The 18,577-nt window shown below is 42.0% G+C and overlaps 1 protein-coding gene across 3 annotated transcripts in view; it reads right to left on the reverse strand.

Annotated features, from left to right (window-relative positions):
• Positions 1-1,775: 1,775 nt before the first annotated feature.
• Positions 1,776-18,577, reverse strand: part of dennd2b (DENN domain containing 2B) — a 101,497-nt gene continuing 84,695 nt past the window's right edge. For 2 of the 3 annotated variants that reach the window (XM_045708823.2, XM_045708822.2), the window contains exons 15-20: positions 9,363-9,540; positions 5,099-5,140; positions 4,862-4,973; positions 4,189-4,428; positions 3,032-3,118; positions 1,776-2,343 (exon numbers count right to left, since the gene is read on the reverse strand). In XM_045708823.2, the coding sequence (XP_045564779.2) occupies positions 2,309-2,343; positions 3,032-3,118; positions 4,189-4,428; positions 4,862-4,973; positions 5,099-5,140; positions 9,363-9,540 (694 nt within the window). In that variant the 3' untranslated portion in view covers positions 1,776-2,308. Of the gene's footprint in view, positions 2,344-3,031; positions 3,119-4,188; positions 4,429-4,861; positions 4,974-5,098; positions 5,141-9,362; positions 9,541-9,612; positions 9,650-18,577 lie in introns of those variants that run through there. The other variant, XM_045708825.2, reaches the window with a different exon arrangement.

Here is an 18,577-nt window from a genome sequence, read left to right on the forward strand (position 1 = left end):
GAAGGTGAACCTTCGCCCCATTCTGAGGTTCTGAGCGCTCTGGAGCAGGTTTTCATGAAGGATATCTCTGTACTTTGCTCCGTTCTTCTTTGCGTTGATCCTGACTAGTCTCCCAGTCCCTGCCGCTGAAAAACATCCCCACAGCATGATGCTGCCACCACCATGCTTCACCGTAGGGATGGTGCCAGGTTTCCTCCAGACGTGACGCTTGGCATTCAGGCCAAAGAGTTCAGTCTTGGTTTCATCAGACCAAAGAATCTTGTTTCTCATGGTCTGAGAGTGCTTTAGGTGCCTTTTGGCAAACTCCAAGCGGGCTGTCATGTGCCTTTTACTGAGGAGTGGCTTCCATCTGGCCACTCTACCGTAAAGGCCTGATTGGTGGAGTGCTGCAGAGATGGTTGTCCTTCTGGAAGGTTCTACCATCTACACAGAGGAACTCTAGAGCTCTGTCAGAGTGAACATCGGGTTCTTGATCACCTCTCTGACCCAGGCCCTTCTACCCCGATTGCTCAGTTTGGCCGGGCGGCCAGCTAAGAATAATGGAGGCCACTGTGTTCTTGGGAACCTTCAAAGCTGCAGAAATGTTTTGGTACCCTGCCCCAGATCTGTGCCTCGACACAATCCTGTCTTGGAGCTCTACGAACAATTCCTTCGACCTCATGGCTTAGTTTTTGCTCTGACATGCACTTTCAACTGTGGGACCTTACATAGACAGGTGTGTGCCTTTCTAAATCATGTCCAATCAATTGAATTTACCACAAGTGGACTCCAATCAAGTTGTAGAAACATCTCAAAGATGATCAATGGAAACAAGATGTACCTGAAGCTCAATTTCAAGTCTCATAGCAAAGGGTCTGAATACTTATGCAAATAAGGTATTTTTGTTTTTTATTTTTAATAGATTTTCAAAAATGTCTAAAACCTTTTTGTTGCTTTGTCATTATGAGGTATTGTGTGTAGATTGATGAGGGGAAAAAAAATATTTGATACATTTTAGAAGGCTTTAACGTAAGAAATTGTGGAAAAAGTCAAGGGGTCTGAATACTTTCTGAATGCACTGTATACCTAACCTATTAGTCCTGAGACTATCGTCTCATCCTGACACCCTCCATTCCTCGGTCGTCTTCGTCGGATAGAGCTAGAACATAAACATAGTCTTGTTCACTGAATGGCCTTCTTGTACACCAGTCAGCTACCCAAATACACACTCAGTGACAGTTTCATCTCTGTACACATGTTCTGGGCTAGTATTGACTGTAATATAATATTACTCTCATTATAAATATGACCCAGCAATGCATTTATAGGCACCCGAAATTGACAAGTTACACACATTATTCAATTCCAGATTATTGTTCCATTCATTGCCAAAATGTATAAAATCACTAGACGTCATGTCTGACAACTCAATGACAAGTCCCCCCCAGCACTCAACTGTGTAGTTGGTGGGGTGGAATCCCAAAAGGCACACATAGCTACCACATGCTGCCAATAACCTAATTATGTTCTCAAACATCACTCCAGTGGCTGTCACTGCCATGCTTTTATCAGCTCTGCTGACTTGGAAGCTTACTGTCATCTTGCAGCACTCAAATCTGTTTTGAGTGTTTGACTTCTTTAAAATGTGTGATCCAACCTCCGTCTGTACAGAGCCACCTGGGTTCCACCTAAAGAGGAACAATGACCTTGTTCACCGACCGCACTTCCTGTAAGTGCTGATGAAGTTCTGTTTCTTCAGAACAGTAACACATAAAAAAGTTCAAAGAATCCAATCATTTGAAGTCTTTTGTGTTTAATTACTGAATTTTACAAAGCAATGCATGTTTTAAACATTTACAATCATTTTCTTCATGTGTTAATGCATGTGCAAATCCTCCCAACCAGGTGTGGAATTTACAGCTCTCATTCAGCAAAAAGACAGGACAATGATGATCTAAACTACAAAACAAAACATAGTAACTGTACATCCACCATACATCAGCATGCATTCACTCACTCAGTCTGATCATATTCTTCTCACGTACACTTTAATGTCAGTGGTTAATCAGAAACAAAGGCACATTCAATCTGTACCGTCCTACTGTAACTAGCCTCATAATTAAGGTACCAGACAACTAACAATCAAGCTACATTGGAGGGTATCACAGCCAGTTTACAGTGAAATATGTACAACATATTGACATTTCATTGATGTTTTTGAAAGACAAACAAGTGAATAAAATACAAGGTTTTGGGTGTATCAGATCTTCTGTTTGCAGTAGAACAAGCTTTCATGCTCCGGTATTTGGTTATTAAGTAGCAGGTTTCCTCAGTTCTTTTTGTGAAGAAACTTCATTTTACTTCCTAAAAGACACAAACAAAATGCAAGTAAGAACTGTTCACGTCACGTATTTTTTTTAACACACTTCAATGAAATTTTCCAATTGAGCCGATATCTGCAGCGTTTACTGTGAGTGTGATCTCCGTGATTGTCAGGGAAATGATGTCGTGCCTCGGATGGAATCCCGGTTTTAGACTTCATCAGGGATCATCAACTACATTCAGCCGCGGCTGATTTTTTCTTGAGCGGATGGTTAGGTGGCCGGAACATAATTGCAAATAATTTTGTAGGCTGCAAATTGACCGCAAAAAGCCCAAACATATATAATATTTGACTAAAACATAATAATTTTGAACCTTGCTTACATTTGTATACGATCACATATATCTCTTTATAATGCATGGGAATACTTTGGAATATATTTCCAAAATTAAAATCACTTGTAGCTGATTTGCTGGTGTTTTTACAGTCTTTCATGTCCAACAATAAAATATCTATTTCAAATTCCACCAGTTGGGGAACCCTGGACAAAATGGTGCTCATTACTACATCATGGCCAAATGTGAATAGGCTTCTTTTAGAACAAAACTTTGTATCATCCTACATTTTAAGCCAGGTTACAATTTGTCCCAGTGGTAAAGTGGACAGGTAAGGTCTGTTGAGGGGAAATATTTGTTTTAAGTGCAGATTCTATTTTATTTGAGAACTCACCTAGCCCTTTGAGGAACTTGTTCACTCCACTCTGCTCTGTGTCTGGTAGCTCTTCCAGGTACTGCTCCACCCTCTGCTCAAAGAGTCCTGAAAGAAACACAACACAATGACAGAATGACATGAGGTATTTACAAGTGGTGTAAAGTACTTAAGTAAAAATACTTTACAGTACTACTTAAGTCGTTTTTTGGGGTATCTGTACTTTACTATTTATATTTTTTACTATTTTTACTCCGCTACATTCCCAAAGAAAATAATGTACTTTTTACTCCATACATTTTACCTGACATCCAAAAGTACTTGTTACATTTTGAATGCTTAGCAGCAGGACAGGAACATGGTCAAATTCACACACTTATCAAGACCACATATGGTCATCCCTTCTGCATCTGATCTGGCGGACTCACTAAACACAAATGCATCTTTTGTAAATGATGTCTGAGTGTTGGAGTGTGCCCAGGGCTATCCATACATTTTAAAAACAAGAAAATGGTGTCGCCTGCTTTGCTTAATAGAAGGAATTTAAAATAATTTATAATTTTACTTTTGATACTTAAGTATATTTTAGCAATTACATTTACTTTTGATACTTAAGTATATTTAGAACCAAATACTTTTTGACTTTTACTCAAGTAGTATTTTACTGGGTGACTTTTACTTTTACTTGAGTAACTTTCTATTAAGGTATCTATACTTTTACTCAAGTATGACAATTGGGTACTTTTTCCACCACTGGTAATTATTAACATTATTAATGTTATATTGTGAGGTAATGTTACAGTGCAGTATATCAGGGAAAGCATGTTTTTGGTATGGGGTGAAATACCCTTCACTATGTGGCCAGGAGATGACACTGAATACCCAGCTAGAACCGTTGTCAACAAGAGGGCCGTACCAGCACAGGTTTGAGAAGATCCTTTTAGGGATTTTGGACTACTTTGGCAGAAAAGTGAGGGGTGGCAGAGCCTACCTATAAAGAGCATTTCTACCAATCATTACAGTTTACATATTATTTGTATTATGACGAACTACAATGAATCAATTTTAAGAGGACAGGACACACTTAACGTTATTATCTCTTAACAAGTAGACAGGACCATAACATTACAGACTGTTGTGAAGGATGGATTAACAGGGCCATTGTAGGTTTGCTCTACCTTTGGCCCGGCATTTCCGCAGCTCCCGGTCTTGGATGAACCCCGCAAACATCTGGGACTCCATGAAGACCCCCAGGAAGCGACGGATGCTCTTGGAGGCCACAGACTTGCGGAAGGCCTCGCGCTGGAAACTGCGTTCTCCTCGCTCGCTCTGGCTGAGGAACAGGGAGTAGTGGCCGATGGTTTCCAGGAAGAAACGGATGAAGGCCTCCGACACAAGGCTGTTCAAGGAGTTACACTCTACAGAAACAGACAAAACAGGATAGGTTGGTATTATGATGCTGAAACTGAAACACACTTAATACATGTTCAATACATCTAGAAAGAAGCAACACAAACTACATACTTGAGAATTGTGCTTGAGAATCAAGTAGGGCTTATAACATTTGTGGGAATGACACAAGAGTTATTTAGAGTTGATGTTTGACTGATATTGTGTATTGATACGTAACATTAAACAAACACTACATTCTGAACACCAGTAACCTTCAATTCAGTGAGGTGAATCACCCATTCCAGGAGTTCTCATCACTCCACAGAGAGCGTATTGCTCCCAGACATGTGCTGTACATGTTCTTGTTCACAGGGTTGAAACATGGCCAGTGCTCTGTTGTCCTAATTTACACTCGTAACATCTGGTTTAGTAGAGAGTGATGATGTGTCCCTCGTTCACCTTCGTCTGACTCGCTGTCAGAGTCCTGATTGATGATGTCATTCCTCTGCTCCAGAGTTAGCTCAAGAGCAGACTGGAGTTTCCGTGGCAACAGCGAGGCTTCATCATCCATCTATACACACGCATAACAATTTAATTAGCGACAATAAACAAGAATATCAAAAGATCAGTCCATATTATATTACAATAAACGTTCTGGTCTTTGTTACGGCGAGGTACTGGAGAATTGACACCAACCTGTCTGAGGAAGCGGTCAGTTCCCAGGTCCACCATCAAAGCCTGCAAAGGAAACAAACAAGTCACATATTTGTGACTCATTTTAGGAAACTAGGCGTATGTCGCACGTCACTACTTGACAGGAGAGGCATTTGAACATAAACATTCATTGTTTATCAAAATTAGTTTTTTGGCACAAATGCCTTCTGGAACATGTGAACTTTCATGTGCCTTAATAACAAACTTGTATTCCATCTGTAAATACAAATAAAATTGTTAAATTACGAGCCTAGTTGGTTTAGCCACGGAAAAAGACAGGAGCCATCCTGCTAGCCATGATTGGCTGAGATAATGGATGGGCTGGACATGTCGAGAGATGAGTTTGGATTGGTCTGACGTGTAGCATGCTTCTGTCTATAACTTCAGCTGTTCAGTATGTGTTGATAGTCCTTTCTACCTCACCGTTTTTGAAAGATATAAAGTTAACCATCGAGAACTGCAAAAGTTTTGCTACTTTTCTCAACAACATTGATGCCCTGAATTTAGCGGGAGCTATCAACAGATCAGTTGGAAAAAGTGATAGGCTACTTTCTCCACAGGCCACGGTCAGTGTGAACCGGAGTGACTTGACACAATACTGGCCAAACAATATGTACCTACAAGCAAAACAGAGTTCAATGGTTCCAGTCTGCCGTGAAGTGTTCATCCATGTATACAAGTAAGAATCTAGCTACATCTTCAGACATTATACATTTCTAATTTTGTCAGAAATTCGTTTTCACTGCAAGTTAAAGCATACAGTTCGCCAGCTAGCGAGCATTAGCTTGCTGGCTCGCTATCTAACGTTACTTGTATGGTAGGTGTAGTAATATTATTTGACTCACAAAACCATTTGCATTACTATTTATAGCCTAATGTTAGCTAGGTAACATTGAACCTAGTTGGTTAGCTTAAGCTACCTGCAGATTCATACTAAGGCTATGACAATGTTAGTATTGGTAGTAGTATGAGTTGGGATTATTCCGGTTCATTGTTTAGCTAGCTAGCTACATGTCTAAAGAAAAGATTCCACTTCACCAGATGATTACATGACCCATCAAGCTAGCCAGGTGTGTCTGGGGGTGATTGTGGCCATCTATTGTATTTCTAGACAATAGTGACCCATCCACTTAGCTAGATGTGGCTGGGGGGTAGTTACAGCATTTCCTTCACATGACCCATCAATTTAGACAAGTGTGTCGGGTAAGTGTCATCTAATAATTACAAAATATTTTTATCTGGACACTTTCTGTCTTTGATATTGCTACTATGCAAGTAACCATTTCACTGTACCGTTTACACCTTCTGTATCCTGTACATGTGTGTTTTTACCAGAGACGGTAATGTGAAGAACAACATCACCTGCACCAAAGTCAGATTAGGAAATAGGCCAAGGACTAGATAAAGTGTATTTTTACCTGGAGGTAATTTATTGTGTGTAGGCTACTACTTTTATCACTTTTAGTCATGAAATCTTTGGTTGTTCACTAAACTAGTCACTCTGTTTACCACATGGCCTCACATGTGAATCCTTAAAGAGATGGGTGTAGCTAAGGATTAAGAGGGTGTGAACAATGCTGAATGGGTATAGACAAAGGAGAGCTCTCCAGTAGATGTACCAAAACATTCAAGGGCCATTTTCTCAAAAGTGGGGTTACAAGTTTATCGACTTTCAAAGCAGAATTACTTTCCCATTGTTCCACAACTGCAGTGTATGATATACCATTTTCTACCTCAGAGGCTCTACTTTTATCCAATGAAAAAAACACAATTTAAAATGTTGCTACATAAGACAAAGTCAAGGTGGTCGATCACATTTAGGAATCTTAGTGGCTTCCATTAATTACTCTACTCAGCAAACTGGATGTGGTCTATCACAGTGCCATCCGTTTTGTTATCTATAAGTCTATGCTAGGTAAAGCTCCGCCTTATCTCAGTTCACTGGTCACGATAACAACACCCACCCGTAGCACAGGTTCCAGCAGGTATATCTCACTGATCATCCCCAAAGCCAACACCTCATTTGGCCGCCTTTCCTTCCAGTTCTCTGCTGCCAGTGACTGGAACGAATTGCAAAAATCGCTGAAGTTGGAGACTTTTATTTCCCTCACTAACTTTAAACATCAGCTATCTGAGCTGCTAACCAATCGCTGCAGGTGTACATAGTCCATCTGTAAATTGCCCACCCAATCTATCTACCTCATCCCCATACTGTTTTTATTTTATTCACTTTTCTGCTCTTTTGCACACCAGTATTTCTACTTGCACATCATCATCTACTCATTTATCACTCCAGTGTTAATCTGCTAAATTGTAATTATTCGCTCCTATGGCCTATTTATTGCCTACCTCCTCATGTCTTTTGCACACACTGTATATAGACTTTTTTTTTTACTGTGTCATTGACTTGTTTATTGTGTTATTGGCTTGTTTATTGTTTACTCCATGTGTAACTCTGTGTTGTTGTCTGTGTCACACTGCTTTGCTTTATCTTGGCCAGGTTGCAGTTGTAAATGAGAACTTGTTCTCAACTTGCCTACCTGGTTAAATAAAGGTGAAATAAATAAAAATAAATAAAAATCTTCAATCAAATCCAGGCTTCTTCCATGTGCCTACAGTGGCTTAAAGTGAATACCAATGCCCTCAACAAATAAATCAAACTCTCCATCAAGAGAAAGACGAGCTCTTCCAGAAGTTGGAAGTGTTATACCAGTGTTAAAACGAGATCTTTAAAAGCAGCGAAAGATACTTGGGGAATTTTAATTGAGTCGATCAGCAACATCAAGACAGATGTAAACAGACAACAGATACTGTTGACAGGCCATTAAAAGCCTTGTGTTAAATATGACAGACAGGGTAAGATGGTCTTTTCACTCATACCATGGGCTGAGGGCAGATGCTGCTGACTCGGACTAACTGTGTTAATAGCAGAGAGCTGGGCTTTAAGAGGCCTGATGGCTTCTCCTGCCAGGCTTTTATTGAGAGCCTGAACCTCCCTCTCTCCCTCCCTACTGGGGCCAGAACCCCAGAGCTGAGGGCTGAGGCTGCCTTGGCATGGGCCCTGCAGGTTGCAGCAGCTGCCAACTGCCAAGGCTACATTCACTGGGGGGTTTAGGCCAGGGTCAGCCACACTACAGCACGTTGAGGCTGGAGGAGTTGTTGCTACTTTAACAAGGACGGATTCAAGTGATTTCCCCCTCTTTCCACTCTGCCTTGGCAAATCAGCGCTCCGTTCCAAGAATGCTGCAGAACAGAGCAGAACTGTCCAGCTGGGAGAGCAGAGAAGCAGACACGTCTTCTTTCCCTCCTCCCTCTGTAATTGGTGACAAAACTGCTACAGGTCAACGTCCTGTCAGGCTTTGACCACAGCGAGACTGCTGGACAGCACTGAACAGGCAATTGTAGCTATAGCAGGCCTCACACTGTGTGTGGACTCTGACAGCTCAATACTAGGAAGCTCATGGCTTGAATTCTAATACTCAATACTGGGAGCCTACAGCATCCATGGCAGCAAAACAGAGGAAACGGGTCATATTACATTCAGCGCTCTGAGAGAATTCAAGTTTGACCCGATCTTTCGAAAACACAATGCTATTGCTCAATGCGTGACTGTGAATTTAACATGAGACTGATTTAGAACGAGTTCTGGTATGAGTGCTTGAATGAATAAACGTTAAAAAAAAACTTTGAGGGTAAAATTGCTCTGAATCACTGGAAGGTCCAGCATTCTTTCAAAGAAGCCTGTGACAGTCATCATGAGAGTGTGGTTTCATCCTGAACCCAGGGGTGGTCCTGGGTCTCTGAGGGAGGTTGGGAGGAGCACCATGATAGCTGTCTCGTGAGATGTCCCAGTTACTGTATATCCGGATGCTTCTGAATCTGTCCCATGGCTGCACCAATCAGCTAAGAGGATCAACATACCTACGCAATTCTCTTCAGAAATATAAGTCCCTCATTGGGTAAATGTTTAATGAAAACAAGCAGGGTAATTGACTGTGTAATATACTGTAGGTTGTTGTGGGCGTTTTACTGCTGACCAGTAACAGGAAGGCCACTCCCCAGCCCAGTGTCTAACAGAGAGATGGAATGTGACAGTGGAATAGCCTCTAATCTGTAGCCTCAAGCTAACAAAATCAGAGGAGCAGAATGAGCCAATACATTAAACCTGGTCTAAGACAAGCAAGACAGTGGGGGAGACAAAGATGAAAAGCCAGAGAGAGAGAGATGGAGAAAATGAAGTGCCAACCTCTTCCACAGGCAGGTCTTTGAGTTTGGGCAGTGAGCTGGACAGGAGCCCCACCAGGAAGGGCGTGGGGCAGCAGACGATGTCCACCATGGAGGCAGGCAGGACGGGGATGAAGGTGTGCTGCCAGGAGAAGGGATAGAGCAGAGCCACCACCGCGTGCATACAGCTGGACAGGGTACTGCAGAGAGGGAGAGAGACAACCATAGAATTACATATAGAATCACTATATCTAATCATTTTAAGATCTCTATGGAGACAGTCAACATCAGATACAGCTGGACAGGGTACTGCAGAGAGGGAGACAGACAACATCACTCACAACACAGAACTGCAGGGGGCCCATCAGAAAAAACAGATATGCTATAAAACATGGGGATGCCAGATTTTCCATCAGATTGCCCACTTTATCCTGACCTTTGAAAGGGAGGGGTGGATTGTGTTTTGAAGTAAACTCTGAACACTCCTAAAACAGCAGCCAGCAGCAGACAAAGAACGACAAACAGATGCAACAAAAATGTGGACTCTCATGTTCCTCTATAAAATACAGAATAAAAGCTTATTGAGATTTGTTTAAAGTTCATCATTATCTGCCTCTAATATCAAGAAGAGAGCCGAATGAGAGCGTATTGCTTAACGTCATAAGTGAACCAGTCTTTCCAACGTCCAAACCAAACAACAACCTGATCCTCTTTTCCTTGAAACAATTACTTTTGTATATGTGAGGCGAACCAGTGTGGCTATGTACCCTGGCTTAACACCGCGTTCCTTCCTCCAGTTGGTCTAAGGGACAGTCTGAAATCCATTCTTAACAGGCTGTTCTTTCTCTCCAACAAAAGAAGAAAATAAGAAAAAGACAGGAAAAGATAGAGCAGAAAGAAATCACTCCTACTGACTCTCAGCTGCCAGGAGAGAGAGGTCCGTACAACACTTCACATTGGAGCAGCCAGTAGTGGGAAAAATACCCAAATGTCATACTTGAGTAAAAGTAAAGATGCCTTAATAGAAAATGACTCAAGTAAAAATGAACGTCACCCAGTAAAATACTATTTGGGTAAAAGTCTAAAAGTATTTGGTTTTAAATATACTTAAGTATCAAAAATAAATGTAATTGCTAAAATATACTTAAGTAAATAAGTATCAACAGTATAAATAATTTCAAATTTTCTTATATTAAGCAAACCAGAAGGCACCATTTTCTTTTTTACATGTTATTTACGGATAGCCAGGGGCACACTCCAACACATCATTTATAAATGAAGCATGTGTTAAGTGAGTCCACCAGATCAGATACAGTAGGGATGACCAGGGCTGTTCTCTTGATAAGTGTGTGTATTGGACCATTTTCCTGTCCTGCTAAGCATTCAAAATGTAACAAGTACTTTTGGGTGTCAGGGAAAATGTATGGAGTAAAAAGTACATTATTTTCTTTAGGAATGTAGTGAAGTAAAAGTTGTCCAAAATATAAATAGTAATGTAAAGTACAGAAAAAACAAAACATTTACTTAAGTAGTACCTTCAAGTATATTTACTTAAGTACTTTACACCAATGGGAGCAGCAGACAGGCAGACAGATTCACCCATGGCTTTAATCTGTTACGTTTCCACCTCTTCCACTGACAGTGTAACACCCTTAACTACACAGCCCACAGCTAAGACCTGCTCTACAAACATCTGTGACAGGCAGTAGGTCCACTCCCTCACCCTCAGAGATGGGTTGGGTGTGTTACAATAGTTTAACAAGATCTTGAATCCATCTGATATTACCCAAAACAGCACCCTGGTGAATTTTGACAGCTGTGGCTTAACACAAAATCACAAATACTATGTCGTCTTTCTCACAGTCCCAAGCTTGTTGACAGTGGCCGACCCTCCTCCCCTCTGTCCCCCTGCACTCCATACAGTCCATGTACACACAGATAGAGAGGGGAAATAGACCATGAGGCCCATCAGAAACACACAGATACCACAACTCTAAATCAGTGGGGATCAAACACCACTGAAGATGAATGCACTGTTAATAAGGAATGTTGTCCATAGTTGTTCTCTTCAACAGCAGAGGGCACATCCTACCAAACACACAGTATCCCCATACATATAAGTGTCCACGCTGTATCACAACGTCAATATTGATGTGCATACAGCCTCTCCTTGACGGAACCTTTATCTTGTTTTGGTACAGTTTAGTGTAAATAGAGCTATGAGTAAAATGGCAAGTTATTATAGTTAATGAACACTGTAAAGCGAGACCAGTATCTACATGGCTCAACAACTGCAGCCCCATGGTCTGTTTAGGTTTCTTATTCACCCATCATAACATAGAGCAGAAAGCAGTCTCAGTTTCACTGTCTGAGTTTTATTTGCAGAAGGAGCTGATCCTTTTGAACAGATCCAGTCTCCAGGGTTTGACATGTTCCAACAGGGAGTGATGGGGTACAGCTCTCACAACCTCAGCCACAGGCAAGACAGAGCTAGCGCTGCCGAGGAGAGGACTGATACCATGAGTATCACTTACACACTCAGTCCTGAGGGAAACACTCATGGGAAATGATGAACTTGCAAGAAAAACACCATCTCTGCCCAGAGCTGCCAGTCAACTCTCTAAGGATGCGTGCCAAATGGCACTCTATTCCTTATATATTGCACAATGTTTGACCAGAGCCAATATGGGCAGTAGTGCACTACATAGGGAAAAGGGTGCTATTTGGGATGCAATCTAAAGCAGAAAGGAATGGCAGACCTTTACAGACCAGGTCATAACAAAACCATATTCGCATAACCGTCCACTTAAGTTTAGAGGATCCTAACTTTTCTTTGTGATATATTGCATTTGGGGTTATATAAGCATGTCAGATCAGGAATGGTTGGCCTGGGTCTGTCTGTGGCTGACCATGCAGATTCCCAGGAAAATCTCAGGATAGAGAGGCTTACTCTGCCAGACTCACAGGTGCAGGATGGAGAGTCCCAGTGTCAGCAGCACTGTCCACAATCCCAGACGGGCCCATTTCAGCCCAGGACAAACACAGGCCCTGGCAGGAGCATCAGTACAGCTGTTGACTAACAGCTCCTCATACTGAAGCAAATACATCTTTTTTCTGGGTGAGAATCAGTGCTTAATTTGTAAATCGGGAGGTGCCAGAACAAAAACGTTAGGTGCGAGAGGGGGGTAAGCTGGGGAGCTCTGATGTACCGGAACGCATGAGAGAAAAATTCCCTTTAATAAAGCACTGCATGCAGATCATTGCATTTGTGTAGTGCCATAGAGAAGTAGAGTAGAGGCACTTACAGAAGTTGCACACATGGAGAACATTTTTAGTAGCCTAGGGTCTGCGAAAAATTGTTGCCTTTTATAAACGCATTTTATGCAATTCTGCATCATTTTACATGACTGGAGACATTCGCAGAATATTTTTTAATACCGTACAAATGGTCAAAATGACAGTATACTTTGACACTGACACAATGAGATCAATAAAAACAACCTTGTCTTGAATCCATCAATAGTCTAGACCTAGGTGTGTGGAGACACACATATTGTAGGTTACAATATGAAGAGGAAATGATAGTCCTAAAAATGCTTTCCAGTTTCACTGACTCACCCAATGATGTGCAGCTCACTCGCTGGTGATTCGTGCCAAAAGCTTCACTCTCTCTGGTTTTACTTTGTAAAACAATATTTGAAAGTTGATCAAAAATGTTGGTAGCCTACAGAAAACAGATTAGAGTCTTCTCTTTTCAGCAGGAGCCATTTGCTTTCCACCTTATGTTTTCCCACAATTGTATTTGAAATATTGCCTGTTTTATCTGCATGCTGTTCACTGACAGATTTAGGCTATGCCTTGTTATTGGATACACACAATCCATAGCTAGTTAATTTGTTAAAATAAGATAGTGATCTTCTGTGGCTAAATTACAGGCTTTCTCATGGTGTACTAGGCTATTCTGAATTATTTCATTTCTTTCTGAACAGACAGCAGTAACTCTATAACTTTAGCAAATGTACACCATATTAAAATTTATCAGGGGTTTTGCATCTCCTCCAGAACCCTTCGCGCGGCTATGATTCTATGAGGAAAAAAATGATGAAGTGCAATGCTGTTGAGATGAGAGTTGCAGAGCAGAGAGAGATCATAGAAAGTGAATCTCATTCTAGTTCTGTGAGAGATACAGGCGTGCTTCTCACACAGCTACGGCCACGCGTTGGTCTCAAACATAGGTTGCAATGTTGTGCAAACCTAAACCCAGGCCGGCCCAACCTGAATCAACTCGAATATCAGGCCCGGGCTGAAAATGTACTTTTTCACATGACGAATTAACTTTGATCGCTTTTATTAGGATCCGGCTCAAATTAAGCAATGGTGAGAATGATGATTGATTGTGTGCATACTGCTCATTGGTGCATCTAGTAGAATGTTAAGTATTCACAGAGCTCCAATGTCTTTTCCCCACTTCCTCTCCATAAGGATCTCATGTCCCCATCACGGCCTAGGCTTGGACTCCCTGGTATGAACAGTTGTAGCGGGAGCTGTTGAACAGCAAGACCATGCTTCCCTTGGCAACCCTACACATGGTCCTACTCAAGCCTATTGATTCCAATGCTTCTTGTGGGCAGCATTGCCGGGTGTGTGTATATAATAATAATAAGAAGAAGAAGAAGAAGAAGAAGAAGAAGAAGAAGAAGAAGAAGGTCAGATGCTTGGTCTCTCGGGTTTCCATCTTCTGAGTTTCCCTCTTCAGTCTCACAGAAACATTTTACATACAGTATGTTTCCACTGTGTTCATCCACTCCACCTTTGGGCGTTAGAAATACACACAGGGAAAGTGTTAAGTTATTGTAGGTTATTTGGTGCGGTGCCAGCATTGTTCAGTGTGATACAACAGTGTTCAGGAGTAATAAGGGACTAAATAAACTGTACAGCCTGTTCCCAGATTAGAGTGGTACACTGTAGCTACCTACAGTGGCTCACTTTAACAGACTGGGGTTACAGACATACACCATATTATACGGCTGCTGCTACTGGAGTCTGGAGCAATGGGCTCTTCCTGAATCTAATGCAAACCCCAGTCATTTCAACAGGTGGTAGAAGAAAATTATGAATGGGGCTTGAATGGAGGATTTTAAACTAATAAAAATGCAATACATCTGGTGACTACCATGTGTTAGTTTGAAGTTTTCTGATGTTACAGTGAGCGGTGTAAGGGGAAACGAGGTACAGAAAGCAGCCTTCCTTCTCCCCCTCAGAAAACAAGAGCCTGATTAATTCACCATGACCATGAGAAAAGCTTTCAGAGGCGGTCTTTTGCTCTCCCTTTGCACCCCTGCTCTTTCTTTCTCCCTGTTTCTCCCTCTCTTACCCTCTAGCTTTCTCCCAGTCATAGACACACTACCTTCCTCCCAATCCCCTGTCTCTTCTACTGTGGTCCTCTCATCAAATACAATAGAAACATTGACTTATTAAAGCACTTCAGTAATCGGAAACTACCTCCATGTTCTCAGATTGGCCAAAAAAGAGAAGCGATTCAATCACCTCTACATCCACAGACTAGGTTGAAGATGGGAAGGTTAAAGACAACAAAGTCATTCTATACAGAAGCATTAGAAAATAAACAAATTCATGGAACCAGCTCCATTGATATCTACTAGCGCCGTTGCTAACTAGCAACGCTGGTCACATGAATTGCAAAGAGTTATGGGATATTAGAATCCTCTTGATTTAACCTGTATATTTTGAGCCTAGCCCACAGGCAAGCCCAAACAATGGAGGAATGGCAGGGAAAAAGTTGAGACCCGCCCATTTAGACCCACAGAGAGGCAGATCAAACAAGCCAACACTCTCTGTGGTGGTAACCCTTCTCTGTTCTAGACCCATAATAACTGGAAGATGATGTTTACATTATGAGCACTGCAGCAATCCCAGCACAGAGCCTTCAGGTAAATCTGGTTAAGCAATTACAGTCTGATGTAACCGATGATGAATTTATGTAATTAGGCATCAAAGTTGTTATTACAGCAGCCATTTGCTGGTTAATCATCATCAGTTCTGAATAACTGTCTGTCTGGCTGTTTGATGTCACAGATAAGCAGCAACATGTCTGATATAAAGCATTTTTATATGTACAAAGACGCTTGCTTTAGCCAAACGACCTGTTGTGACCTCTTAAACAAGTCATACACAGCCTACAGTACAAATACAGGGTTAATGCAACAGTCCATGTAACCCCGTAGGATCGGCCCTAATTTACTCGCCGCATGGCAAATGGCCCAAGGCAATGCCTAAGGGTCAGTATTGCCTTGTAACTTCAGCTTCATGCCTTGTATGTAATTTCAGCCATTTTTTAAGTAAATAAATAATAGCATACATGCTTTGATATTCGCTTCTCATGACCATTTCTTTATCTTAGTCGGCTAAACACATAATACTTGATTGCACATGATTTTACCATAATATCAAATGGAGTCAGATAAACATAAAAAAAACCTAAGGCCTATGTCTAATTAGCATAATACTAATAATAAAAAACATACAAAATAGTCAGTTTAAGCTAGAGATATCTGTTGTTTTGCATTGGATCCACTGCATCCGTCTATGTCGCACTTCCGCATCTGCAATGAAAGGTGACAGAGCTAGAGCAGTGTCTTTCAGACCATGAGACATCATGAAAATTGGTCTTCTTACAAAATCGTCTGTAGCGTCCGAACGGTTTGGCCTACAAACCCCTCTGTGGAAAGATGAGACTCTCACGAACATGATGGTGTTCTCCATTTTGTTCTACAACCCCCACAAGCGTCTTGGGACTCGTTTGAAGTCGATACAGCCATTCTGCCAACCTCTGTCTTAGCATAAGGCCAGAGGAGTGGTGGTATATGGCCAATATACCATGGCTAAGGGCTGTTCTTAAGCACGACGCCATGCAGAGTGCCTGGATACAGCCCTTTGCCGTGGTATATTGGCCATATAACACAAACCCCCGAGGTGCCTTATTTTTGTCATACCCATGGTATACAGTCTGATATAACCCAGCTTTCAGCCAATATGCATTCAGGGCTCAAACCACCTGGTTTAAAAATAATACTTATATATCAAATCTTACCACAGTACAACCCAGTGGAGACAAATTCCCTAATATCGCCTGTTTGGTGTTTTCCCTCCCTCAGGTCCTTCTCCTATTGGATATAGATTACACCCAAACATACATCATGTTGTGTTGGAAGGGATTTCTGGGATTGAATTGCGTTCTCTGTCTCCCACGGGATCAGACCCTTTTACCAGTGAAGTCAGTAGAGGGTCTCTCCCTTCTCCCCAACACGGCCCAATGACGCCCAGAGTGGCTCCTTGAATCCTATTTTCAATGGGAACTGAGACACAAGGGGTCTGGTCCGTGTTCTGGGGCACTCTGGCAGCTAGAGCTCCATCTATTGTGGTTCTGGGTATGAGCCCTGGAGACTAAGTCCAGTTAGACAGACACAGAAAGAACTGGTTGGTTTTGTGACACTAATCCACAATGAAAACGTATTGTTTTGCCTTTATTCAGAGCTTGAATAAGACCTGAATGGTGAAGTATGTCATTGTGTTGATACTAAGCAGGTTTTATGATAAGTAATAGTATATGGTTTTCAATTAAGTTCTAACATTGAGCAGGGCTGTAGTCTGTAGTACTGTAGTCTGTAGTACTGTAGTCTGTAGTACTGTAGTCTGTAGTCTGTAGTACTGTAGTACTGTAGTCTGTAGTACTGTAGTCTGTAGTACTGTAGTACTGTAGTCTGTAGTACTGTAGTACTGTAGTCTGTAGTACTGTAGTACTGTAGTCTGTAGTACTGTAGTACTGTAGTACTGTAGTACTGTAGTCTGTAGTACTGTAGTCTGTAGTACTGTAGTCTGTAGTACTGTAGTACTGTAGTACTGTAGTCTGTAGTACTGTAGTCTGTAGTACTGTAGTCTGTAGTACTGTAGTACTGTAGTCTGTAGTACTGTAGTACTGTAGTCTGTAGTACTGTAGTCTGTAAAGACTCATGGTGCTGATTTTCAGTGTTGTTCACTAACAGTACCGCAGACACAGACTATTCGATAAGTCCTTGCTGCTGTTCACAAGAGCCCTTAGAAATGGGTGACTGATTAACAATCTTTGGGTGATGTGCAAACTGACATGAACCTGGGAGTCGTTGTCTCAAACGGCGGAGTGACGACAAAAACAGCTTTCTCTGAGTCCCCCTGGGTGGAGAGAGGGCTGTCGTAAACAGGCCAAGCAGGGACCAGGGAATGAACATGGCGCCATCAGTCATGCAGTGACAGTGAAGCCATAGATCAGAGGAGAGAGTCGCTGCACACAGGAAGTACATTCCTTCCCCTCACAGTCACTGCCCCCACTGATGTTTGTTTAAACTGTCCTCTGATATGTAGAGATTACCATTCAACACAAACCTGCCCCCCTCTAACAGAGCCCCTCAGCCCAGAGTGCTGTCCTATAGCCAGGGGCAGATTGCTGTGCCTGCCTGGTGGGACTCTGGCTCCTTGGAGATCCCTAGCTCCATGTTATCGGCCCCACCCCACCCCACCCTGCCTGCCAGGGTTGGACAGTGGCCCCCGGCAAAGAGATGACCCACTTCTGGAACCACATCAGTTGTGAGTACATGCAGGGAGAATTAATTTAACAGCTCTAACCCTGTCCCCGCATGCTAAACCCGTTAAGCACCAACTGACAAACCCACAGTAGAAGGCTGCTATTTGCTGTGCAGATTGGGTGAATGGCAAGCAGCTCAACTGAAGAATTAAATCTGCCATCAACAGTTAGGGTGAGCCAGAGTGCACTGGCAGAGTGGCAGGGCAATCCTCACTATTGGAACTGTTATAGATACTATGTAGATGATCTCTCTTCGAAGTTAGTCCATTCTTTAAAGTTCAGGATATGTCATCTCTGTGAGAGGAAATGCACCAAGACATGTGAAACAGTGTTATGATGACGGTATCATAGTCAGTCTGTACTGTAGAGCCACATGTCCAGAAAGATACAGATAGAGGATCCCTCAGCTCAGCAATGTTGTGGGTCTGAGAAAAGTCAGATCTCTGTGTGAACGTAAACAGAAAAGGGAAAATGTACAAGAGCATGAGATAAAATCCCTCTCATGTAAGGCAGATGTTATTGTAATGGGGTTAGAATAGGTGAATTCACTGCAGAAAAAGACAGTGGACTTCAGCGATAACTGAGGAGGGATATTTTTG

This window comes from Salmo salar, chromosome 26 (assembly GCF_965601325.2).
Source record: "Salmo salar chromosome 26, fSalSal1, whole genome shotgun sequence".
NCBI lineage: Eukaryota > Metazoa > Chordata > Actinopteri > Salmoniformes > Salmonidae > Salmo > Salmo salar.